At 37.7% G+C, this 25,553-nt stretch overlaps 3 protein-coding genes across 8 annotated transcripts in view; 1 reads left to right on the top strand and 2 right to left on the bottom strand.

Moving 5' to 3' along the window:
- Nucleotides 1-1,579: 1,579 nt before the first annotated feature.
- Nucleotides 1,580-13,343, bottom strand: LOC135165378 (paramyosin, long form-like). The gene is made up of 14 exons (XM_064126629.1): nucleotides 13,184-13,343; nucleotides 12,814-13,031; nucleotides 12,174-12,230; nucleotides 10,787-10,873; nucleotides 10,540-10,706; nucleotides 9,125-9,362; nucleotides 7,798-8,214; nucleotides 7,362-7,578; nucleotides 7,155-7,282; nucleotides 6,960-7,076; nucleotides 3,602-3,793; nucleotides 3,387-3,515; nucleotides 2,848-3,219; nucleotides 1,580-2,763 (listed from the first exon to the last, which is right to left on the bottom strand). The coding sequence occupies exons 2-14, from the start codon at nucleotides 12,931-12,933 to the stop codon at nucleotides 2,365-2,367; spliced, it is 2,640 nt and encodes an 879-aa protein (XP_063982699.1). The 5' UTR covers nucleotides 12,934-13,031; nucleotides 13,184-13,343; the 3' UTR covers nucleotides 1,580-2,364.
- On the bottom strand, nucleotides 3,830-5,901 carry LOC135165387 (paramyosin, short form-like). Its single transcript, XM_064126651.1, has 2 exons — nucleotides 4,973-5,901; nucleotides 3,830-4,467 (listed from the first exon to the last, which is right to left on the bottom strand). The coding sequence occupies exons 1-2, from the start codon at nucleotides 5,267-5,269 to the stop codon at nucleotides 3,985-3,987; spliced, it is 780 nt and encodes a 259-aa protein (XP_063982721.1). The 5' UTR covers nucleotides 5,270-5,901; the 3' UTR covers nucleotides 3,830-3,984.
- Nucleotides 13,344-18,555: 5,212 nt separating the features above from the next.
- Nucleotides 18,556-25,553, top strand: part of Fhos (Formin homology 2 domain containing) — a 117,398-nt gene continuing 110,400 nt past the window's right edge. For 4 of the 6 annotated variants that reach the window (XM_064126608.1, XM_064126611.1, XM_064126606.1 and 1 more), the window contains exon 1: nucleotides 18,557-18,831. In XM_064126608.1, coding sequence (XP_063982678.1) covers nucleotides 18,811-18,831 — 21 coding nt within the window. In that variant the 5' untranslated portion in view covers nucleotides 18,557-18,810. Of the gene's footprint in view, nucleotides 18,832-25,553 lie in introns of all 6 variants that reach the window. The other 2 variants (XM_064126619.1, XM_064126610.1) reach the window with 1 other exon arrangement.

Genomic DNA, 25,553 nt, shown 5'->3' with positions numbered 1-25,553 from the left:
ATAAAAGGTTAATGGAAAATTTAGGAATAGGTTCTTGAGTGAATACATACCTGTGACTAACACTGATCATGCCCGATGCGAAACAAATACATTCACTAATCTAATATCATAGTCTGATACTATAATTGATCCTGTAAATGACGTGGAGATGATGAAGAAGGTGAAGGAAATGATGACGTTAATTGAAGACGTAACTAGCGGTTGATTTCTTCTTTGAGCTCGACAAATTGTATGAAATTGCTTGAAGATAATTTTCACATTATGTATACTATCGAACATCAGGAATACTTCGTCTGTGAGAATTTTGAAGAATGCTCATGACGTGACATTTACTTAAGAGGAAAACAAATTAATTGATAAGATGAGCTCATGAGTTACTCCAATATGTGAGCCCATGCGGACCCTACTAATAAACGCCATATGCTCGAATAAAGAAATTTACTTTGAGAACTGACATTATTTCATACCAATCAATCCTCATTCAGTATGATGGCCAATTGATTGAATGCTTGTTTTTCTAATGGAAACATCGACACAAGGAAATTTCGACATTTCGTAGTAAAACATGGGCATTTCATTTTTATTTCTACAATAAGGATCTTTCGGAATTTCCTATTGAATTTATCGATTTAAGTTTTTCAGGAAAATTCATGTCACGCAGGCGAAATAAAAAAAAAGTCATCTCAATTGTTCTGAATAAATACTAAGCATGTGCTACTCATTTTAATTCCCAGAAAATTTCCAGAAAAAAAAGTTTGGACAACTCAGGTTCAGGCTGACAAAAGGAAGGATACATGTGCTGGAGAAATAACCCACGGCCCCTGTACGAGGCGAGGCTATAAGGTAAGTCCTGATTACTCTCACACTCGTCACTGTTAACAACCCTAAAACCATTAATTAAATCGAATTCCAGCTAAAGATCTCTTCAGAAAAATTAACCGAAAGTTTTTAAACATCAATTTTTTCTCCTGTATCTATCCTTGTTTTCCATTTCATACAGACCTACATTGGTCCCTTGCAAACCTTTACTGCGCCAGTTTCCGGGGATGCACTCAATTTTTCTGTTGATGAATTCTGAATTAATAATAATTACTGAGTTCTCCCGTTGAATCCTCAATGCGATAACTGCACTTATCCCCCCCTTCATTTAATTACCTCTCTGCCATGAATTTCTTACCGTATTATAAATTCACAATAGGTCGACTAAGTTATTAAAACATTATTTCATCTGCGTTCGGTAAAGAGGGAATAGGGAATAACTTTTAAAATTTTATTTGAATTACGCGAAGTTTGCTCGGGCAAATTTAGATAGATTAATTAAAAAAGTCTGCGATACCTCAGTTCCCATGAAATATCTCAACTGAATATTGAATAATCACATGAAAATTGTACTGATTATTTCACATGACAGTAATATTTTTTTGTCGTTGACGAACTTTGTCACGACAAACAACAATTCTATACCCTAACTCGAATTGCTCTGTTCACCCTACGCTTGTTTCAAAATAAAAACGAAATGCCCTTGTTTTATTAGGAAGTATCGATTACCAAGGAAAGATATAAATATTATATACGTATATATTTTTCGTACGTACGCGTTTTCAGTTTATTATTAAATTAAATGACACAGGTTAAGTGTTTTCGTACAGTGAGTGCTCTTATGTACTCAATTGAATATTTCACTTTGGGCAATAGTACCTAACTATATTTTGTAGTAACAGAATTATTCATTAAATACAATATTATTGTACGTGTAATAGACATGCGATAATAATATTCATTAAAATTTAATTTGAATAAAATGATAAATTTCTGGTTGGGATTGGTGATGTTCGAGTAAAACGATCAGTGTTTTTGTTTTCACTTTGGATTTGTCAACTGAATATATATTATTATGCGTCTTTGCAAATTGGGATTATTCGATCTTGGTAAATGTCGCTGTAACTTTCTCATTTTTTATAAAAATAGAATAGTTTTTTTGTTTCATTTTGTTTTTTACAAATTCGCAGTGGGGATCGTTTGATAGGCGCCACTGTCTCTCAGTATCAAAAACAAAATTTTAATCAAACGATGTTTTTTTATCCGATGCAACAGAGAAATGAGTGATTAGTCGAAATGATTATTCATCATTTAATTGCCTCTTGATATTTATTGTGTTATCCTTTCACTTGATGATCGACAATATCGCGCCTTTTGTTTATTTGTCCTCTCGTTACTCTTAGATACAAAATAAATAATAAAAGTAACGAGGAAAAAAAGTTGACATTACATTTTTGTCAAAATGAAAGAAAGAAAGGAAGAAAAAAAATGATGATATAATGATAATGAGGCATTTTACAAGGAACATTTTGGCAATTATTGTTTTTAAAGTGTTTCTTGAGTCCTCGTCTCCTGGACAAGGTATACCTGGGATCCTGGGACGGTCGATGTTGTGACAAAGCTGCGGTGTTTAGCACGGATCAAAGACAAATTGCTCTCAGCAGTGTCAGCGCGATCCTCAGCTGCTTCGAGTTCTCTTTGGAATCTGCGTACTCTCGTCACACTCTGCTGAGACATACCCTCTTGTTCTTGTACCTGTCTCTTGTAGATGTTGACCTTTTGACATGCCTTGTCGAGGCTCTCCTGGAGGAGGGCAATTGATTTTGAATCTTCCTCAACTTGTATCATCACTTCCTTGATGTTGCGCTCCTTCTTGCGGAGAATCTTGACGGTTTCTGCGTGTCTGCGTTTCTCCTCATCAAGTTCAAGTTCCAAATCACGAATCTGACGACAGCAAGTCAATCAAAATGAATTCAATAATAGTTGTACATTGACAGAAAAATTATAGAGTCAACATCGTTAACTTACCCTGGCCTCGAGTTTGCTGATGATACGTTTGCCACCGACAATGGCATTGGCCTCAACTTCCTCAAGACGAACAGACAAGTTCTTGACTTCAATCTCAAGTGATTTCTTGATCGATTCGATCTTGACAATACGTTCTTGCTCCTCGTGGAGGATCTCAACGGTGTGTTTGAGCTCGGTCTGGACACGCTGGTATCTCTCGTCACTCACTCTCAATTCCTTGGTAACTTCTTCGTAGTCACCAGCAACAGCTGCAAGTTCTTGCTCAACCTTCGACTTGGATGATGCAAGATTAACGTTGATCGTTGTCAGTTCATTGATGCGGCTGACCGACTCTTCGTACTGCTGCTCGACACATCTCTTTGCCCGAAGTGCCTGAGGAACACAGAATGAACACAATAAAAGTGTTGAATAACCGATTAAAAAATACATTTTCAGCCCTTGGGATCATAAAGGTCGTTATAAGACAACTCCAAGACTCAAATTTGAATTATTACGATATTTTCATTGGCACCGAACAAAAGGGAGAATCTTTTACTCACAGATTCGTAGTTGCCACGGACTTCTTCGATTTCGGCAGTCAAAGATTGAAGACGGCGTTGGCTGATGCCCAATTGGTCGAGTGTTACCTGCAATTGACGCTGAACTTCGTCGTAATGAGCTTGAAGTTCCTAAATGCAGATGCAGCGGAAAAAGCGTGAATTAATTAACGCTATTAAATTTACAGAAACTTTTGATAGTTATTAAAAATCTTTACGGTCAAAGTGAGCGACTGCTTTTTGATGGTCTTTTGCAGATCGAGGTTGTTCTTATTGGCAACATCAAGGGAAAGTTCCAATTCAGTGATTTGAATCTGAAGCTTCTTCTTGATCCGCTGGACCTCGGTCTTGAGTTTCGTTTCGGCTTCAACGACGCGAGCGTTGAGCTGCTCAATCTCGATGCTCGTCTGCTTGCTATCGTTGTGAGAATGACAAATTAATAACAAATTCATGAACAAAAGTAATATTTAAAGATTTTTAAAGAAAGATCGCCAATGCTTATACTTTATTTTACCATCATGATAGTTCAAATTTCATTTTCAAAAGGGCTAATGTCAATCGTTGACTCGTTTAATATGGAATACCTCATGCAATAATAGAACTACCTCTTATCAATGAAATAGGTGCTGGATTTGATCTCAAGTGCCTTAAGATCGTGCTGAAGCTCGTCAAGAGGTTGAGTAAGTCTCGCATCTTCCTCCTGTAGCAGTCTACTCCTATCCTCCATCATTCTCACATGGTCCCGCTCATCCCACAGTGCCTGCATGGTCTGTCTCTGATACTTTCTGATATCCGAAATTTCCGTTGTATTGGACAGATTCTTCATACTCTCAGTTTTCAATTCATATTCAATAGCTTTAGCAGATTTTCCTCTGAGACTTTTAGCATGATCCAATGCCTCCTGCACATGTTTTATCCTCTGAAAATTTCTAACTGCTTGAACACTGAGATCAGCCATTGATGCGTCCAGGGGAATAGTCTGTTCTCGTATTTTAACAGCTGCCTCTACTCCGGATTCAATGTCTCTCGCTACGTGTGTCGCTTCCACTGCCTTCTTCAGGCTAAAGTCCGAGCGTTTTGCTATCTTTAAAGGTAATATATAGGAACGGAATTTATTCTTACGAAGATGGAATAGTTCACTTGCCAATACTATTATTCTTCGAGATCTCCTTCGCACAGTTTTCACTTATTGATTTCAATAATTTCACTCTTTGTATTTTATGTTACTTTCATGCTTCAGAAACTTTTCGGAAAAAAATTATTTATCAACTGTAAAAAATTGGAATTTGTGGATGTGTAAATGCGAAAATTCGATGAATTCGAGACGCGACTTGGGACTGCAGTAGTCAGCAATAAAACGGGTATTCGAGTGCGCCTGGCTCCTCGAAGCCACACTCAGCTACCGAATTAGATGCAGAAAAGGTCAGCTAGTCGCCAAGTTGCCCGCGCCAATAATCGTTCATTTTTCCCTCTTTGCGTTCTAACTTTGATTTTCCGCATCAATAATTCAAATTCATGAGATCGTTTGGACTAATTACATATAATTGTCATCCGTAAATCATTCCAACTGATGATTCAAGAAAACCTACCTTAAAGTGCGATAAATGTTCCTTCGCTTGTTCTTCAGCTCCAAAAGCATATCTCCTGAGTTCCTCAGTACTGTACGGTAAAATTCTTTTTTTTTCCCAGAGAAATCGTCCATCCGACCAGGGCAATTCCGGTAATTGTGGATTCTTCACAATTTTCTGTTCCTTTTGATCGATGTAATCGATCATCGGTTGATAATAATTTATGCCAAATCCATAGTTCTGATCATAAACTGTCGTTGGAACGTGTTTCCATTTTGTATCCAAAGGCATTTGAGAGGGCGGCACATCTCCGGACATTTTTAATTGATATGAGCGAGTATTAAAAAATTATTAAATCTGATTATTCTCAAGTTAATCACTGAGATGGCGATTCCTTGTGCGCATTCGATATGAGAAACTTTGAAGATTGACACCGAAATATTAAAGACACTCGGCACTGATGAGGGGTAGAATGAATGATGAATCGACTGAACGTCTGCATCATTTGTACGTTTTTTTTATTGGGGTTGAAACTATTGTAAAACGAGGACGGCCAATCAGCACTGGTAATATGTGGATCGATACCCATTGTAGTACTTGTATTCTTAGTGTTCGAGTGTACTAAATTATGCACTCGATCACTCTCGAAGATTGCCGATGCTGACAGACGATCGATTTCCAATGATGAGTAGTGAAGAGTGATCGACACATGACGTTTACGGTCTGACCACACGAGTTCCATTTTCACTCGTCGCCACAGATATTGAGTTCCTCTTCTTCTTTTGTCCGTTGAAAACGCTGGCTCATTGCGTGAATAATTAAATCGTTGCTCGTTTTCAATTTTCAATTTTTACAGCCATAACGCTGGCGATAGAGTAGATGTCGACATTGAAGATTGAGGAATGTCTACTGGGAGTTCAGCCACGATATTATATGGGGATAAAAATAAAGCGGCCTGTGTCATTAATTTAGAGTGAGCGTTACTCATACAATCAGCGTTCGAACTAATCATGATGGTAAAATGTGAATGCGATCAATAAAAAAATGGTAAAATGGGTTGAACGGACGTAGCACTCAGCCGATTCGTTGAGGAATATCTTAGAATCTAAGGGAGATAACAAAATTTTCGTGATAACTTTTGAAGCAAATTGCGAGCTCGAGACCGACGACAATTTTTAGTGATAGAATAATTGTGTGTCTCCTCATCAATTAAAAAATTTTCAATTATAAAATCATAATTTCCATCGCTAAATTTATTAACACATTGAAATTTTAAATAACTTATAATTTTTTCTTTTTTGTGTCGCCATGTTGATATATTATGTCTCTTTTTGAGATCCAACGTCCTCGTCGTTAATCTTGGATTACGCTAGTCGCCGGTGAGGTTCGTTTATATACCTCACAACTTGGTAAAAACAATGTAAATTCTGAATGTGTACCGTTTATTGCCAATTCTATTGGGGACCATCCCGTAATTCTATATGACTACCTACCTATAAAGGAGGATGACTCGCAATGGCAGAATTTATATTATGTAATTTAGCTCACAGACAGGACGAAATGACATCACATAACAGACGTTTAAATTCAAGTTTATGAGGGCGAATTTTTATAATATTTTTCTGGTTTATGAATCGTCAAAATACATTGATATACTCGGCTAAATGGACTTATGTGTTTTTGTCCTTATAACGGTGGAGATTTTGCCAGAAATGACAAAAGTCGCAGGACCGAACAATAATTTGAAAGATTTCATTGTGATGGTATTAGCGAGACTTTTCAATCGTTCATTTTTCATTATTTGGAAAAATCTTGAAAATGTGCATTTAATATTTTCCATTCGGGTTTTATACGCGATACTAAAAAATTCAAAGCATAAATCACGTTTTGCTATCTCCCTTACATTTCAAGATATTGATTGAAGCTCTGCCAATAGTCAAAATCGGCTTAGTTCGCTCCACCGCTTTACTACTGAAATATTCATATTGGATAAAAAATAAAAGAGTACTTGCCGGATGGCCTCGATTTCCTCATCCTTCTCTGCAAGACGACGCTCGGCCTCGTGACGGAAGTTGCTGAGTTCAGCGGAGAGTCGTTGAGCGCGCTGTTCCTCGACCTTGCGACCCTGAAATAGACAAATATTTTTTTCGTCAGGAACGATCATCGACGAGTAAATCCTATTGTCAAATTGACTAGTTCTTACAGCCTCGGCTTCTTTGTAGGCAGCAGCCAACTCCTCACGTTCGTTCTCCAGACGACGGAGTTCGAGTTCCAACTCGTGGAGTCTACGGTTCATGTCGGACAGTTGGTTTTTGGCATCAGTCAAGTCGTCTGTTCAGAGATATGGGAAATGGAATTGATTGAATTATCTGTTTATCAGGAATTTCAGGGGTTAAAATGATATATTCACCTCCAAGTTTTTTATTCTCACGTGCAAGCTGTTCCTTCAGGTCTCGTGTCTTCTCGAGTTCGGCATTGCAACGCATGAGCTCTTGTTGCTTGTTGCGCAGATCACGTTGGCTCTGCTCGTAGAGGGTGACTGTCTCCTCCAGGCGAGATTTAAGCTCGATGTTGACCTTCTCCAGGTGTTCAACGCGCTTCTGGAGCTCCCGAGCTGTGCCATTGGCCTAAAATAAAAAAATTAATGTGTAAACTAATATAATACTATCATTCAGAAGCAACAATAAGACAAATCGGATTTATTGTCGATGAAATAAATTATCTCAAATTCATGAACAGAGAAGAGACAAAAATGTCTACGTTCTGTTTGGGTTCCAGACGATGTCTTTAAAGCGAACTTTCGTTTGATCGTCATTGGTAGCAGTAGTAACGAAAAATCTTTGTACCTTTTCAAGATCGATAATGAGAACTTCAACTTCAGATTGAAGGCGAGATTTCTGCTTCTCCAGATTGTTGATTTTAACCAACAGAGTCTCAATCTGCTCCTCCTGTTCTTGAATGCGAGCCGAGTACTTGCGTCGCAGTTCTTCAACTTCCTCAGCCCGTGCATTGGCCTCAGTTTCGTATTTGGACCTCCAGATGGAGACTTCGCCATTGGCCTTGACCAATTGACGCTCGAGATCCAAGCGAGCCTCAGATTCCTCCTCCAATTGTACGCGAACTGACTCGAGTTCGGTTTCGACGCTGTGGAGAGATGCCTCGATGAGAGAACGACGACGATCTTCGTCTTCAAGACGACGGCGAGCATCCTCCAGTTGACTGGCAAGTTGAGTTTTCGTGTATTGGACGCTCTCAATGTTTACCTGATCAATGTAAGACCCCAAAAAATTAATATTCCATTGTCACATGAGCATCTTCGTTTCTCCACAAGGACATTTTTTGGGAAAATCCTACTGCGAGAATGGAGGGGATAAGTACAAAATGGCGGCCATCGAGAACTTATAGAATAGAAAATAAACATTTTCCCTGTTTTTTTTACATTCCCTGCACTAGAATTTTTCCCAAAAAACTAATTAAAATGTCTGGAGTATTCGTGCTAGAATTTATCTAGAAAAATGTTGTGTCCAATATCTGTTGTAAATAGATTGGATTACATAGGTCAGAAACATTTATGTGCAATATGTGTACTCAATGTTTTACACATGAGCACAAGATGGCCACACTGTGTTTGAGTCCCTGAAAACCAGAGGGAGTCCAGCTCTCATTAAATCTGTACGCGTCTGATATTGTTCTGGATGTCTTCACTCCAGGATAATATCATCGCTATTCAGTTTGTTTGATGGATCGGTGAATTTAGTGAAATAGTTCGTAATAGTGAGGAGTAGATAGTTAGTAACTAACAGAGTCGAGTTATTTTGACGATGTCCAAGATTAAGTGAAACGACAATGAGTGAACAAACAGAACGACAACACATTCACTGAATTGTGAGGATTATGGCATATGGCGTCATTTTAACAAGCCCCCCACGGTAAAGCCTTTCAGTCATTTTTTGTTCGAAAATCTTTTGTTATTTATAAGGTGTTGAGTGCACATGTTGATGATAAACGTTTGTAGGTTACTTGATCTATCCCTAGTGAGTGATAAAATCGAGGGAATGTTGTTGTTTTATTAAACTGATTTAAGTATGTAGAATGTAAACATTTGGTAGAGGACGAAACTGTCGAGAGTGGGAGGTCTCGAGTGTGATACGAAGGTTCAACTCTATTCCGTACCTTCAAGTCTTGAACTTCTCGTACAAGTTCAATATTTTCCTGGGAGAGACGGGTTTTGTGGCTGGTGATGTCGACAATGGTGCGATTGAGCTCTTCAATCTTGACATTCAACTCAGACACATGGATCTCCAACTTCTCAACCGTCTTGATAACAAGTGTTTTTTCCTTGTTGGAATTTTCAAGCTGGGCCAGGAGTTCGTAAACCTCCTGCTGGAACTTGGCTTTTTCCTTGTCAACTCTGCAATGGATGAATGTTCATTGTTATAGTTTCTCATCGGCCATTATCATGGCATAATGAAACATGGGAAAAATATTTAGACATCCACCCACGTATCTTAGACTAGTGTAAGGTGTCATCCAATTTTGTTACTATAGTGGGGGACTCGAGGGGCCGGTTACCGTGTACTAATATGGCGCGCCAACCGTTGGGGTGGTGGCTTTGCGGACTCTCGCATACGAGTTAAAAATAGTTATAAGCAAAGTCGAGTTTAATGTCTACGTGAGTTTCACGTTGTTGATGTGGGAGAAAAAATAAATGGGGAAAAAGTGGGGAAGATGGAAACGTATGAAATTCCTACTTATCGGTCAAGTCAACCACTCATGGCAACAGGTGGATTGGTTTTTCAACGGGGCTGAAAAAATTTAATAAAAAAACGGGGGAATTCTCTCGGAAATTCCACTGAATTTTAATCAAAGCTTTTACTAATCTTCGGCCGATCCTTGTGAAATATTCAAGAGAATTCGATTTTTTTAAATCGTTTATTTTCTTGATATTTCTACAGAAATTCCTCAGCTCAGATTTCTCAAACTTTTTTCATTTTAATTTTGCCTTTCTGCTCGACAAAAACCGAGGAAAAGACTTGGAAAATTCGAGCTGAGAAAATTCTAGAGAGGAAATGGCTAATTCTATTGAATTTTTCGACTGAGAGTTTCAGATTGGTCGAAAAATGATAGAAATTGTTCTTCGAAAATTTTGTCTATTCAATTGTTCCAGGGTGAAATGTATTTTTCTTTCTTGTTCTCCAATTTTGATTTTTTCACTTCAAAATTGAAAGTCCGTTTTTTTCTTTGAATTCTTGCTCTTGCAATTTTCACCGATAAGCAAAAGTAGCAGAAGAGCTGGGCTCATTTAAACGAAAATCACCGGGTGGGCCTATGTTTAGAAAATCACTCGTGAGCAGCTCGTTTATGTATTTCAGGTACACACTCTCAGTGTGTATATGCTTGGATACTAGCCAGTTCTGTAGGCATAATCTCCTCAGAGGAAGATGAAAAATTTAAGAGCCATAAAAAGTAGGAATTTGTTTTTCTTATTTTAATTTTGTTACAACTTGCTATGATTCATTGGTGGTTACGGGGTATCTGGAATGCATCACTGGATTTTCATTGCCAGTTTATTTAGATGTGGGACTGACCTGGCGCGAGCTTTCGAGAGCTGATCTATCTGATCCTGAAAATCGATAACGATTTCCTGATGCTTTTTGCGAAGATGGTGCGCGGTTTCTTCGCTCTCGAGGTGAACATCCTCCAGAAGTTTACGTAGTTTCAGAAGTTCGGTGTCTCTCTTCTTGTTGATCTCAAACTATTTTACCACCAAAGATTAATAACTGTTCGTCTCTCTACGTAGATAACAATCCTATTCTTTTATTTTACAGTATTTACCTGAGATTCGGCACCACCCTCAGCCTCTTCGAGGCGTTCAGACAGCTGGATCACTTGGACACTCAGGTCCGCGCGTTCGCGTTCAATCTAAACGACATTAGATAGGTCATCATTCAAAGAAATGCATTCCAAGTGAGGACAGAATATTTGGTAAGTCATTCACAAATAACATTCACAAATAATACAGTCTTTCATTATTCATTTATTCATTATTTCTCATTATCTTCGCCAATCGGATCCAAGTGGTTCATCAAATGTCTCAAAATCTATAGGAAACAATGAAATTTTCGTCATTACGAATTTTGTAGAGCCAATTTCATTATCACCATTAGACAGAGCCCTGAGGAAAGAAAAATTCAGTAAAAATTACCGTACCGTTTATTTATTGTTTTGTGTTATAACCATTCGAGCAAAAATACTTTACCACTGGGTAAAATTTGTCGACTATATCGTAAAAGGTACTTGACCATAATTTTCATTCACAAATTTTCCCAAGTTGTACGGTAATTTCTACTGAATTTGCTTTCTCCGTGCGAGGGGTGATCCCACGTACACCATTTCACCTCTCTGCAACTGAATTATGTCTCTCCATCTTGGTGGGGATAGTCTATCATTCAAAGGAACCCTTGACTAAGTGAAGACGCTGAGCATCTCCCTAAACGATGGGTTTAGCACCATTTAGAATGAATGATAGACTCATTGTTTGTCTCGAACATTGTTTCGAATCTCAGTGGCGTCTCTAACCCACACCGATTGCTCAGTGCCATCGGTCAGCTTGACGTCAAGTTAACTCTGGTTCCAACACCCCGAATAGCGTGATCTAAATTCGTACAACGCACGTCTTCTATATCCGGAGCTTTATTCATATTACAAACGAGCCGTTTATCGCGGAAGGACAGTGCCACACATGCAATCATTCAATTAATATTATTCCTCTTGTCCCGTTGACAACGGCAAATGGTTATTTTCCAGGAAAAATCTTTCAATTTCTTCTCGAGCTTCAAATATTGTGCTTTTTTTCTCTCGCAATTTTCGTAAACTGGAGGAATGCAGTCTCAATCTCAAACTAATTATAGATGCGACGCCCGAGCTGGACATTTCGACCTAGTCACTCTCTCTCTCTTTCTCTCCTCCCCTTCTTTTTCTCCCTTTATCTCATACTCTTACACAAGTTGAAAATTCCAAAGTTATAAGTGTAATCCAAAAATAGTTCACGGAGAGCGCTGGAGATTTTATTGCTAAAAATTTTCGTCAGGTGTGAAAGAATGTAAGGGGATCAATTTCAACGTTCAGTACTATTTTTAAACAGAAAATAATATCAATCTAGTTCGTGAATTTTTTCAATCGATACATCAATTCATTCCGTATGACATTTTTTCCAACTCACCCTCTGACGCAATTCCCTCTCAGACTCCAAATCTTCCTGGAGAAGGCGAATTTTGTCCTGAAATAATTGAGAAGAATGAACAATGTTAGAATAACAGTCGATAAATTGCAGGAATTTTTGCTTGCAGACGATTTACGTAACAGGGAATAAAAATATCCGAGAGAATGAGTCTACAGGTCGGTTGAAACTCCCTATTGTAGACTTTTTAGTTGATTAGTGAACATTAGAAATAAAAGGATTCACTTGAATGTTCTTCCCGAATAATCCACAGGTTAAAAAAAATTTGTTACTATTTCGAGTTGAGAACAACAGACGGCAATTCTATATCAGACATTGCTAGGTTGCACTTTTTCAAGTTCCTAAAACGATTTGGCACTAACATCCTTCCAATGGTGCACTGAACTTTGGCGTCTTCACTCTTTAAAATTCACTTGTGAAAAACTTTTTCTATATTACACAGTCTCTCTTATCCACCTATTTTATGGACACTTTTCGGCTCGAATGATAACACAGAGGTACTCCCAAGTGGTACTTCACACATTCAATTAATTTCCCAAATCGTCTTCATCTCCAGACGATGATTCATAACGTGAATAATAATTGAATTAATTAAAAAATTTGAATATTAATTTTAACATACCTCGAGCCTGCTCAGTGCACTCAGGTCGGCGCTGTACTCGATGCTGACATCGGCCGATCCTGCACCTCCACTGCTGCGATATGTGTACTTAGAGGTTTTTGCTACCGCTGACGACGACATAATTTCCTATTTATTTTCACTCTAATCGTTTCGATATTCAAATAATAATCCCGTTTTCAGAAGGGATGCACTCTCCGCCTCTGTCGATAGTCCTCGCACTGAAATTTTCGAAAAAAAAGATCTGAATGAATTTTCGAGGAAAAATGATTGTACCTGAGCGATTGGGCCGATTGGTAGGAAGGAAAGCCAGGTGATCTTGTGAGTTTTAATGGATTTTGTTAAATGGAAAAGTTTAAAAATTAATATCCACCGTAAAATTTTTTTGTTCAATCTGATTGCTCGTCGATCTTCAGTCGTTGGCCAACGAGTCGGTATCTTCTTCTGGGAGTGCCGACCAGCGCCCTACTCGTAGTGCGGGTAACGTCGTCGTTCGTATGGCCCGCCGTCCATTCCATACCACCATCAAAATGACCAAGATCGCATGCGCAGTAGATCATCATGAGTATTTCGCCCTTCTGCGTTCATGCGCACATGATTCAACAGTTGAGGAAGTCTTTTCTATTACTCCTGTTTTGTCATTTCAATGTAAGTGGTATTGTTGGTGTTGAGGTACACTCTCGTAGACTTTCGTATTTCCAAAAACAACGTGCCAACTCACACTGTGATAATGCCAAGATACTGTCATTGTCGGAGGGGGTGGGCTTCCATGTGGCTTTCTTCGCGTTACTTCAGGCATTTTTTCATTTTATTCTGACGAGTGGAAGGAAAAATTCGGAGCAACAATTGAAATGGAATTTTATTTAGATTTACAGTCAATCGTTGAATATTCACTTGGCATAGATTGCAATTTGTTGAGATTAGAAACGGGGAAAGTTAGTGATGCGGAGGTGGAGTTATGATGATAGATGAGACTATTTTTGCAGTTTCTGGTAGCTTGTCGACACTCTGCCTCTTCATTTGACTACCATAATTCTCATCTAATTACTTCCACATTCATGACAGTTTCATTAGTGGTTCATGATTTTCTCAGACTATTTCGGAATGTAATGGAGAACATTCTCAGGTGCGATTTGTTGTTGGTGGAGGTTTAATGACTTCCAAATTATTCGGTGGATTAATAAAAATGTTATAATTTTTCCACAACGTCCAGTTTTCGCCAGATTTTCGAACGTCCTCCCACTTGGTCCCCCACTACTGTCGAGTGTCTATAAAAGGTCGCCCTGTCGGTAGAGTAAAGATTCTCAACGGCCTAGGTAGAGCTCACTGCGTAATTTGAGATTGTCCCCTCTCTCCTTAGGCAGCATCACTCTCATATTTTCCTCTTCGTGTATTTTACTCTACAATTGCCGCTTTTCACTCAATAACGGTGACGAAGAGCTTGGGACTGTCCATTGATTTCGATGAAACTTCATCTGCTCCAAATCCATTGCCCAACTCAAGCCATCACAATTTTCGTCTATTACATTACGCCACTAATAATAAATTGAAAATTTTATTTGAGTTAAATAGACCGTACCTTCTCGACGGTCTGTTTTCCCGGGAATAAATTCAGTCTGAGATGACAGCTGAAAATGAATTGTCGAAGAATTTCTTGTCGGTTATTTTTTTATTTCGGTAATAGAGAGGATTTTGATGTTGTAACTTGTGTTTTGACAGTAGTTTCTTGATTGATGGTTATTAATTTTGTCTCTGCGCTGTGTTTCAGGCTAAAAATGCGCCTGAAAAGGTGCAAATTCCGAATAACGTTTATTGATATTTGTCAGACAATAAAAATGTCCGGACAAAGCGAAAATTTGGTCTGACTTCCAGACATTAATTAAAATGTTTGGGCACCTGTTCATCGGGAATTCGGACATTGGCTTTGCGGGGAAAAATTCTAATAATTAAAAAATGTCATTATATCCTCGTTGGATGCTTGAACATAATTTAAGTCGTTTTATCATCTGACGAGCTTCAAATTCACGCGTACGAATGCCTGTGGCGCCCTCCATGGAGCGCATTCCACAAAATAACGTTCCGCACAAGAAGAAGGTTTACAAGAATAACTCAAAGATCTTTGGTGGATACCAGAAGCACGCATTCATGACTTTTATACTCGACAAGTCTCATTTGACGTCTGGCGAATTCATTGTTGGGAGGGTCAAAGTTGCACGTCAAAATGCAGACCTTGAGGGTAGTTTCCAAGATCAAACCGTCAGTCTAGGAAAAAAATGCTGAAATAAATGGTAAATTTGGAATTCTCCCGGTGATGATGGAGATGAAATGGTGGAATATATGGAATAGAATGTCAAATTAGTAATTTCATTTCTCATAGTTTCGAAAGGACGAGTAAATGGACGGTCTCTTCCCTCTTGCTCATAGGCACGCTGCCCCAATTCTCTAAATATATCGTCACCCAGCTTGTAACCCTGCTGGCCAGTAACTTCACTTCGTCCTCAAGGTATCGTTAGATCTTGACTCATGGTCGTTGTGTTTATAAACAGGTCTTACGATTAATTCGATGGACTTTGCGATTGTTTTCAGGTCGTTACCATTAAGTTACGCATTTTAGGAGGTCATTGGGGCTATTTTCCTTGTGGAATTTTAGCGTTAGTCTTAATGATCTGTCGAATGGGAAGTATTTCTTTTTATGAAAATACGGAAAATATCTGACCTACTTGTTGGATTCTAATTATAAAAACGTTCGTTTGAAAAGTTTGTGAGAAGACATTTTAAACTCATTCCAGGGATTGATTTTGTAAACGAACACTCAGAGTTTTAATGGTACGTTCATTTAGAACAGAATTGTCCAAAAATAGTTGTTAATAACAGTAAAAATTGCGAATTCAACTATTCTTTGGTGTGATAAATCGAACGATAAATTTTAGTTTAATTTGCGACGTTTACTGTTATTGTAAATGTAATTTAACTGATATAGGAACTGAAATTGACATTAAAATTTCTTCTCAGGGCAGTTATAAACTCTTTAAATCCCTTAAAAATTATTGTGTCATTACTTTTCAAATTAGAAACATAATCGTCTCACTTATTTGTCAGGAACTTTTCAAGTATGAATGCATTTAGTTTAAGAAGACAACGGTATTTAAAAATATTGAAAAATGCAACGCTACAGCAATTGTTAATCGAAATCATGAATTGGGATGTGAAAATTATCGTTATTTTTCAGTAGTCTGTGAGCGCCAGAGGCACCACTTCCTCTCAGCACCGAGCGATGACTCACGAGTCAAGATTGTCTTCCCGAAAAACCTGAGAGTCTCCTCTGATTCAAATTTATTATAACGTGATGATTAATCCCAGACATGACGTGGCGAGATGATAGCGAAAAACAAAAATAAACCAATGACTCGTGATAAATATTTACACCCCTTGTGCTCGAGATGGGATAAAAAAAAAGACAATTGCAATGTCCAATGCAGTGGGAGGGAGGTAGGAGAGTACGGAAGCTAGCACCAACTGTTGCTCGCCGATATTTTTATTGCGTGCCACTGGATATTTATATCGGAGTACCTATATTGAGAACAAAAATATTTCTAGTTTGAAAAGATGAACAGCGATGGCGTTGCCCTGGCAGACTTTTCGTTAAAAATTTCGAGAAAAAAAAATTGAAAAATTTGGATTTTAGATACAGAGGTACGATTCCTCAGAGAATCCAAATATCTTTAACATCAAACACATTCATCAATTAAATGGCGCGAGGAGAATTCAAAACAAGCGGGAAATGGATTTTTGCGTTGCATATAGTTTAGTTATTTCAAGACGTGGCCAAAGCTCTTGAATATTGTTAATGCAACGGGAGTTTGATGTAGGATTAATTGGTCGGCTGATTTAAGAGACGAGTTCTCCTAATTTGCAATTTCGTGGAATGATCACGTTTCTATTGGCCAGAGTTCAGTTAAGACAAGTCATAACGAGGGCACACGGAGAGAAATGTTCGATTGTCTGAAATTTTACGGAAGTGCCTCGGAATTTTTTTTTGAAATTTCCGTCATTTTTGGCTGAATCGACTGGGAAAAATTGCGATACTGTCGCGTAAAATTTACCAGTCGATTCTGTAATCGATGAGCGAACGGCGAGTTTTGTACTTTTTATGGAATATTTCTTATCGTCCAGCGGATAAAGAAAATATTAATCAGAAATATAAATATAGATATAAATATATTTCGCATATTTTCCGGTCATAAAATTATATTCTTGAGGTATGACATTAATTTGTTTACATCAATGTAAATCGGTCACAAATGAACCCCACATATATGCTATAGATATGTTGCACAAATAACTTCTATGTTGTGTATTTTTTAGTAATATGCGCACATATAATCTTCGGATATAGTTTCTGCGTCGTTTTTGGGTTTCCAAAGGTGCAAAGCGAATTGTTACTGGCATAGCACCTGTGGTTTATCGCTCACTTTATTTATTTATCTTGAAATTTCGTTTCCCAATCTTTGGAAAAGCTCTTAAACCTCTGAAACTTTCTACCCAAGTCGTTTCCCTTGAACGATTGAAGTAAACTGGCAATACAATACGTGCAGACTGGAAATTCATTCTGCATTTCCCAATTTCTTGTACACTAATGGGAAAAATTCAATGGCGAAGTGGGGAAAAATTACGTAACATATATTCTGTAGAATACAACAAATTTATGACATCGAAAAATCATTTTTTATGGTGTCCTAAACCCGCATCACACAAATAGAAAACAAAAATAGAAGACATTTATTTTTCATTGGTCTATTTAATCATAAAAATAATTTGGATTCTTCCATAAATCGATGAATTTTTGAACTCAGCAGATCTTTAGTTATAAACCATCAAACATTAAATACTCTCATCATTGCGCCATATAAAAGGAACTCCTATCCTCAAATTTTCTTCCACATAATTCAATGTTCCTAAAAAAAAGATAATTTATATTCACGACATCATATTTATTTAAACATTGATATTTTTTTTTCAGTAATCTGTGATCATTGCAAATCCATCCCATCATGCACAAAGGCGACGCGACTGAGCGATTCATGTCTGACGATTTCTGGCAACTACTACTGCTCACTCGATTCAGAGCTTTCAACAGAGATCTACATCTACGTCGGCACAACAGACACTGGCGACGCCGGTGAGCTACTCTTGAATTATTGCTGTAGAACGCATGTGTTGCTTTACTACTCAATCGATAACAACAGCCCCAGCCGAATATTTCCATCAACAATTATTTAAATTTTATGACAGAATTTTTTTATTGGCTCAAAGCACCTTGTCCTCGGAAAATGCGGGTTTTCCTCTGGTACAAGACTAGCATAAAGTTTTATTCATTCCTTCTGGGGCTGATTAATTAATTGGGGAACATTGTAAACGAATAATTGTGATCGATTACCTGTCTATTTTCATTGACAACCTACGCGTCGTAAGGGAAAAAATTGAGAAAGCTCGGATGAGTAGAAAGAGGAAGACGTTACGAATGCTAGTGCTACCGGGGGAGTAGAGAGATTAAAGCTATTCTTAAAATAGGGCTCAACGCAGGATAGGAGTGAGATAAATGCCTTATACCAAAAGTGAGATAATGCGTAGCAAGCGTAGAGTCAATGCAAGTGTGTAGAACAGAGACAAGAATAAATATCTTGAAGTGAGATGGTAAATCTGTAGCCAAAGAGAGACAGAGATTAGGACCGAAAGACTCAAGACTTGCGGATAACTCAGGCGGGTCCGAACTTCGACGCTGAAACGTGGTTGAAACACCTCGCGTACTCTCTTCCGTATTTTCATTCTGATATATTATTTTCTGATAATTACGTAAAATGTTAAACACCCGGAGGTGTAAAAATAATCGACGTGCAGCGGATTTTTTCGGGTGATTATTGTTTACAGTTAATCAGTCCTCAACTTTTTTGAAATTCAAACGAGAGTGATTGTACAAGTGGAAAAAAAAGTTTTTATATCATGAGTTCCTACAAAAGCTATGTGAGTCAATGGTTTTTTTTTTCTCAAGAATAGAATAACTCATTTGGGGGTATTTAAATCTCATTCTCGAGGAACATCTTCCCGTGAGAGTGAAATTTGAGTTTGAGTAAAAAATGTATACGCCTTCCTGAGATTTAAGTTGATGCTGAAAGCGTGCTTGTATAATATTCACTTTGCCATGTGCTCATTCACCTTCTCCTCATCTCGGTGCATACGATGTATATACCCGGGTTTGCCGAGAATCATGTAAACAGTGATACGCATCGTGCGGACGTGTTTTCCAAGGATCTGGTTCCACGTTCAATTTTGTACCTAATTTTTTAGGTTCCCCAAACAAGTTTCTGTCTGATGGAAATAGTGGAATATAAAAATTCATAGAGATTTCGGTGATAAATTTTTTTGTTGGTGGTAGTAACTCGAGTTTTATCGATTACAATACATTCACTGGAAAATAGAACAAGTGGAAAATTGCTCTTGAACTGCATATGATTCAGTGATTTCTGGTCATAAATTATCAGTGAGCTTCTGAACTGTTATTTTGCTTCCACCACAGAGAATTATTTTTCCCAATTCATGTGGTAAAAATTCACTGTTTTTGGTTTCCGTGATCTTCAGTCGGCTCCAAAATAAACACTCAGCCCTTCCCTGAACGAAAATTCTCAAAAAAGGACATTTTTCCCGCCCACGCACGTATTTTCCATAAAAAAAATCCTCGAAAAATCTGTACTTTCCACTGAATAACATTTCGCGGTAATTTACCGCAATTTTTCTCATCGTCTGGAATGTATAATTACATGAAGGCAGCTCACTGGATTATTAAGTGATACGACTCGACGTACCTCTCATCCAATTAGAAATCAAATGAAAACTCCAATTTCTCCCCGTTGGGATTTACTTTTCATCATTTTCAACGTTAACCGGATGTTTCCATTACCGAAGCCATTAATTGGTCCCCCACCCCTGGCTGTATTTCCTGCTGCCCTCGGACCTGATGCAGCGGATTACACGTTGGCCACTGGTATTCGATGTTCTATAACATTTGACCCGGAGGGGCTGGGGGCTCTCGAGAAAGGTTATGCAATATGCAAATGAATTTGGTTAATTCTACCATCCGGCGTTCATGACGACTGCGTTGGAGAAAAGGGGTTTCGTGTTGGTTCGGTCACGGCAAATGGTCTATGCAAAATATTGCCCTGTTTCCTCACCACCCCCAGCCCCACTCCCTATCTCTGCTTCACTCGTTACCCCAAAATTCCAACGTCAAATTCAACATCGACGATTACCCTCAATCTCTGTTCCGTTATCGTTGTATACATTTGTACAATAACTCCTGCTATTTATCAAACGTGAACAGATGTCTTCATAGTTCTCTTATTTTCTCGTTGGATTTATTTGTCTCATCTGATTGAATTTTTCTATTCACTCAAATTCAAAGCTTATTCCTCGATAAACTCAGGAGGACCGGAATACCGTACATTTCTGAATGGCAAAATTAGATGGGTCTTCCCCAAACATCGTCTGGCTGTCGCGTGCCTCCCGGGAGTAAAACCATATCTGATACACTGCGGGCATTTCCTTTTTCACGTGATTTTATGTTTCTGCATATGTTCCGTGGAGCTTGTTTTTTTTATTGTGCCATTATGTTAGAGGCGTGTGGGGTACAGGGAACATTTCGTTTTTTAGTCTTTAAAAAATATTTACAAATCTTAGAGATTCCTCCGTTGAAAGCAGTTTAAGCTCATCGGAAGGAAAGGAATGGTGTTTTTATGGAACAATAAAAACAACAAATTTCATTGTTATAATTTTGAAAAAACGTCAGACGTATCTGACTGTTCTAAACGTAGCTCTGAAGAATGCACTGTACGAAAAAAATATCACAGAAATTTGGTTATTTTCCTCGAGTCAGGAGATATTCATTTGAAAAATGTCTCGAGCAGTTGATTTGAGTTTTTTCATTGGAAAATAAAAGATAGAGGAACAGCTGTTCGCAAGTGCCACTCATACAAATGGTCTTTTGCGAAAAGGTCTGACTTTCCACTCCTCAAAAGTTACCAGGAAATTCTGAATTTTCAATGTTGAGATTTTTTAGAATTTCAGTGGATATGTGATACGATAAAAATTTCCGGAATTTCCCCCGGGGAAATTCGGACAAAAATTTAACAGTGTAATATATCTCTGAAGAGTTAGAGTATTCCATCACATTCAAAATATTCCAAAGAGTAGTGGTATCGTTCGGAACAGGAAAATTTTCAATTTCAATTTTTTTTTTCATAGAAAAAAAATTCACATGAAAATCATATGCTAACATCATCGCACAGGATCACCCGAGGCGTCTTCCGTTACCGCAGAAATTCTTACCAAAGCCAAGTTCCAAAGCCTGTACGATAGCTTTTTTTCCCACAATTTATCCATCGTGTAACTCAGTTTACACGTGAAAGGCTCCCCTTTGATTGACAGCAGTGATGTGTACCCGGATACCTGCACTCACATAATGTTCATCCCAACGTATGAGCATATAGGAATAGGAGCAATATAAAGCGACATCGCATTCATATTTAATGCACCGGCGCCCGCACAAGGGTCTCCATATACTCCACCACCTATCCTCTTTCAGTACGGTATTTACACCCTTCAAGACCATATAAAAGTAAGGAAAAAAAATACAGTGAGACACACGAGCTTGTGATTTTTTCACACTTTCATATTTCACATATTTTTTTTTCTCATTTTTCTTTTCGTTATTCGGGGTAAAAACGAAAAGGGGCAAAGACGAAGACCCCTCGGGGCTTTAAATAGCATTTGAGATGCCTCTGCATGTCTACAGGGACTTTGGAATATAACATTACCCGAGGGTATAACGAATTGCAAAAGGAAAAATGAATAAATAGAGCGAAATTTGAGGGAGAGAGCGAAAATATTTGGAGGATTTGCTTGAATGAAATTGTAGATGTGCTGCATTCGTTGGTCATTCGAACGACAAATGGAAATATACACCAAAATATTATTTTATTGAATCAAATAAAGTTTATTTAAATAAAAAAATGATTATATAAAAATTCAATAAAGTTTTTGCTGAAGTTCAATGGATTTTTTTTAATTGAAAGTTTATTGATATTGAATAGTGGTTTTATTCGATTAGCGAATATTTATTCGATGTAGATAAATTTGTTTCAAGTAAATAAATATTGGTTTGACTCTCGATGGGTCATTCAGAAAAAAATAAAAATTGTTTGTTCAATATAATTAAATTCTTTTCCTTGAAAGAGGGTAAAACGTTTATTTCTTTGTACCAAAAATATTGATGAAATAAGTAAAAAATTGAGATAAAAGACTTTTATTTGATTCAAAAGAACCATTTTTCTGGATGCAATTTCCTGGAAATTTATGCACAAAGTCATCTCATTTCCATTCAGACGATGTAACGTTGATTCATTCTATTTTCAACTTCTCGTCAATAATTTTAAATGGTATAATCCAGGTATTAAGACTTTCCATTGAACTCTTTCATTTCTATTTTAATCAGTGACCTCGCTCAGAGTCATGAAACGTGATCCTGCATACTCAACTTTAGAAATGGGCCTCTTTCACTCGTATCCCATGAATAGCAAACCATTCATTTAGTAGTAACGGCCGAAAACTTTACGCTCCTCTCGACAGTAATCTACAAGTCTGGAGTAGGAAAATTCTTGCGAATTAGTCGCCAACCCCTCATTATGACATATAAAATTTCCACAAAAAGTGGTGATATAATGCACTGAGAGTACTTGAGTTGCATAGAAAGTTTTACCTTGGACATTTTTTTTTATCACTTCCAGTTTCAAAATTATTTTGCATACCTGGGAAATTTTCAATAGTTTTATCGCGCTTACCAGCTGTCCTGGCTGATTGACGTCCATCTATTTTACAAGTTCAGGCCAAATGCACGTACGTTGAGCCAGGGTGAAAGGTATCATACATACAGGAACGCTTGACTTGGCAATTGGCCAAAGGATTTTCTGCGGTTACCGACGACCCATGGGGCTTTATTCCAAGCGATGGGGGTTTGAATGACCCATGTGTCATGTACCTTCCGTATTTATCGGTCCAATTCCGCGGACTGTTATCATTATTTTTGCTAATAAAATTCATTCAAAGTGTTTTCCATTTCTTCGTGTGAAAATAAATATTTTCAGAGTGAAAACTTCTATAGGGGATTTAATGGTCTTGCAACGGGAGCAAAAATACATTTTTTATGCCATAACGAAGTGGTAAAACGAGAAAAATTTATTATACAGGAACACGTCAATGTCCCATTTATCATATTTCGATTGGAGAAAAGGATTTGAGAAATGGTCTTTACAAATATTTTACGACTAATAATTTACGTTTGGATTAACTAATGATATTCACTTTGACTTAACGATAATTTTCTCTCCTTAATAAATCGCATGTTTTGAAGGAAAAAGCCTTTTTGAATTTTCCAGATAAAGTGAGTAGTAGTTGAGATATAAATATTCAAAAGTTTGGGGATTTGATGCTCGCAACATTCACCGTTGAAGAAGCGTGGGACGCCCCATATGCAATTGAGCTTTTAAAGCTTAAACTCCACTCCTTTGAGCATAGGAATTATTGAGCTTGTAAGAAAATCTCCGATGGAATATATTCTTTGATCCCTTCAGATGAAATTCCCTAAATATTTGTTCTAACATCTTCCCATCGTTGCAAATCAACAATAAAAAAAATATCAAAAGACTACGAAATTTCAGTTGGTATCCTTTTTTGATTAATTTAAAAGACCGCCCAGAATTGAAATTCCACGAGATCGGTGCAGTGCAATGTTTAATTAAATGTTCACTGGAAAAAAAAAATGGAAATAAAATGGTTTGAATTTATTGCCATGGCATTCAACTCTAACGTTGACTCGCTTTATCTGTTTTCTCCCTGGCCTTGATCGTTCCACTCGCGGAGGCTTTGTCAAACTTGGATACAGTATAAAGCGAGGCACCGGAAGTTTTCCAATTACGTGTACTAAGTATAGCGCCTCCAGCCCACCCTTCTGGTATACCTGAAAACATCTCGATTCTGCACATTCTCGGTTCGATGAATTTTCACACAGACCGAGGTTATAACAATGCACCCATTGCACCACAATTTGTCTTTATCGATGAGCAATGCACTGACAGTAAAAATATACTTTTATCGACAGACCTTTACGTGACTCTACTACAATTTGACTGGTAATTTTCCCATAGCGAGGGCAGGGAGAGAAAAATGCAGAAGAAATTACTGTACTCTTTGGTAATCGTGTTATGATCGTGTATTGATCGTTCGAGAAAAATTATCCTGCGGTTTATTCAAATTCTTCGACTGGTTAATAACAATTGTGTAGTTGTTGGAGGAAAATTGATCAATTGTTGGGCTAATTTTTAAAATTTTTTCGAATGAAATCGAGGAGATATTACCTTGGGATTAAAATTCATTGGTTTGTCATGACTAAATCGTGCTATCAGTGCTGTTATCTCTTCTTGAAGTATTTTTTTACGGCCTTCGAGTCGTTTTTCGGGTTCCATGCGACAATCTACCCAACTCTATGCATACGGTTGCGGATTTTACACAGGACCGCATTCGCTCTCCGGTAGAACACAGGAGGAGAATGGGAAACCACTAGTGATACCGCAAGTGCAGAGGAGAAACAAGACGAGACGAGAGTATTGCTGCAGGAGGCAAGACGAGAGACAAATTTTTTTCCTGGTCAGGGATAAAAAAGATAAGCCGAAACAATATAAGAGAGAAAGTCAGACGAGGTAGGAGAAAAAAAGGAAGAGGAAAAAAAATTGTTAATAGCCTTAATTATGATTTAACAGGTCACGTGGTTGAGTCAAAGAATATTTGGATTCCACTGAAAAATTCGAGAAATCAAACTTCTCCTGATGGATTAGTTTTTTCAGTTCGACAGTGTGAGAGTAATTTGATGTGGATGGGTTTCATTTTTTTTAAGGGTCATCTGGGAAATTACCGGTAACCGCCAGGGAAATGTATAATTGAGTTTTCCGAATTTTGGGCAATTTTGATGTATATTTTGATTTACCGGAAGGACCAGGATCTATTTTAATCGAAATTAGGTGAAATATTTTTCATTTTGGAATAGTAATATCTAAAATGAGAGTGAAATGGATTTTACAACGAGTTTCTTGTTCCATACCAGTGCTCATAGACTTGTTTAACGTTAGACACGACCTGCCAAAAAATTTGGCAGTCAGCCAAAGTCCAAACCGTAAAATAACTTGACCAGTAACAGGCGAGATAGTCGTTGAAACAGCATAATGTAGAGACTTTTACCATGTAAACAATGAGGCAGACACATACACATTGAAAATAACTTTAAAAAAATATTTTTTTTACCAGTAATTTACTAGTAAATTACTGATAATTTTTCTTTCATAGTGTCGTATATAGAGTCCTCTAAATTGGATGAACGATAAGATGACTCGGAAATATCAGCTTTTTGGTTTAATAAAAATCTAATGAGTTGTCTAGATGTCCCAATTACATGAACATGTGTCCGTAACAATCCATCAACTATGACATTTGTTGTGATGGATCATAAATTGTAATAAACATGCCGAGAAGTGAGAGTCCATCGTAGGTTATATTGAAGCTGACACTCTTCAATTAATTGAACCTTCCAGTGTTGGCTATTATGGTCCTCATCTATTATCCACGGTTATCTATTTATCCTGGCT

The sequence above is a fragment of the Diachasmimorpha longicaudata genome, chromosome 8 (assembly GCF_034640455.1).
Source record: "Diachasmimorpha longicaudata isolate KC_UGA_2023 chromosome 8, iyDiaLong2, whole genome shotgun sequence".
In the NCBI taxonomy this organism is placed as follows: Eukaryota; Metazoa; Arthropoda; class Insecta; order Hymenoptera; family Braconidae; genus Diachasmimorpha; species Diachasmimorpha longicaudata.
The sequence above is the reverse complement of the archived record's forward strand: the minus strand, read 5'-3'. Positions and strand labels throughout refer to the sequence as shown.

Coding starts and splice junctions, on each gene's coding strand:
- LOC135165387 (XM_064126651.1), bottom strand. CDS start 5,269: ATGTCCGGAGATGTGCCGCCCTCTCAAATGCCTTTGGATACAAAATGG. Junction 4,468..4,972: donor AACATTTATCGCACTTTAAG/GTAGGTTTTCTT, acceptor TTACCTTTAAAG/ATAGCAAAACGCTCGGACTT.
- LOC135165378 (XM_064126629.1), bottom strand. CDS start 12,933: ATGTCGTCGTCAGCGGTAGCAAAAACCTCTAAGTACACATATCGCAGC. Junction 10,874..12,173: donor AGAGGGAATTGCGTCAGAGG/GTGAGTTGGAAA, acceptor AATGTCGTTTAG/ATTGAACGCGAACGCGCGGA. Junction 7,077..7,154: donor CCTACAAAGAAGCCGAGGCT/GTAAGAACTAGT, acceptor TGTCTATTTCAG/GGTCGCAAGGTCGAGGAACA.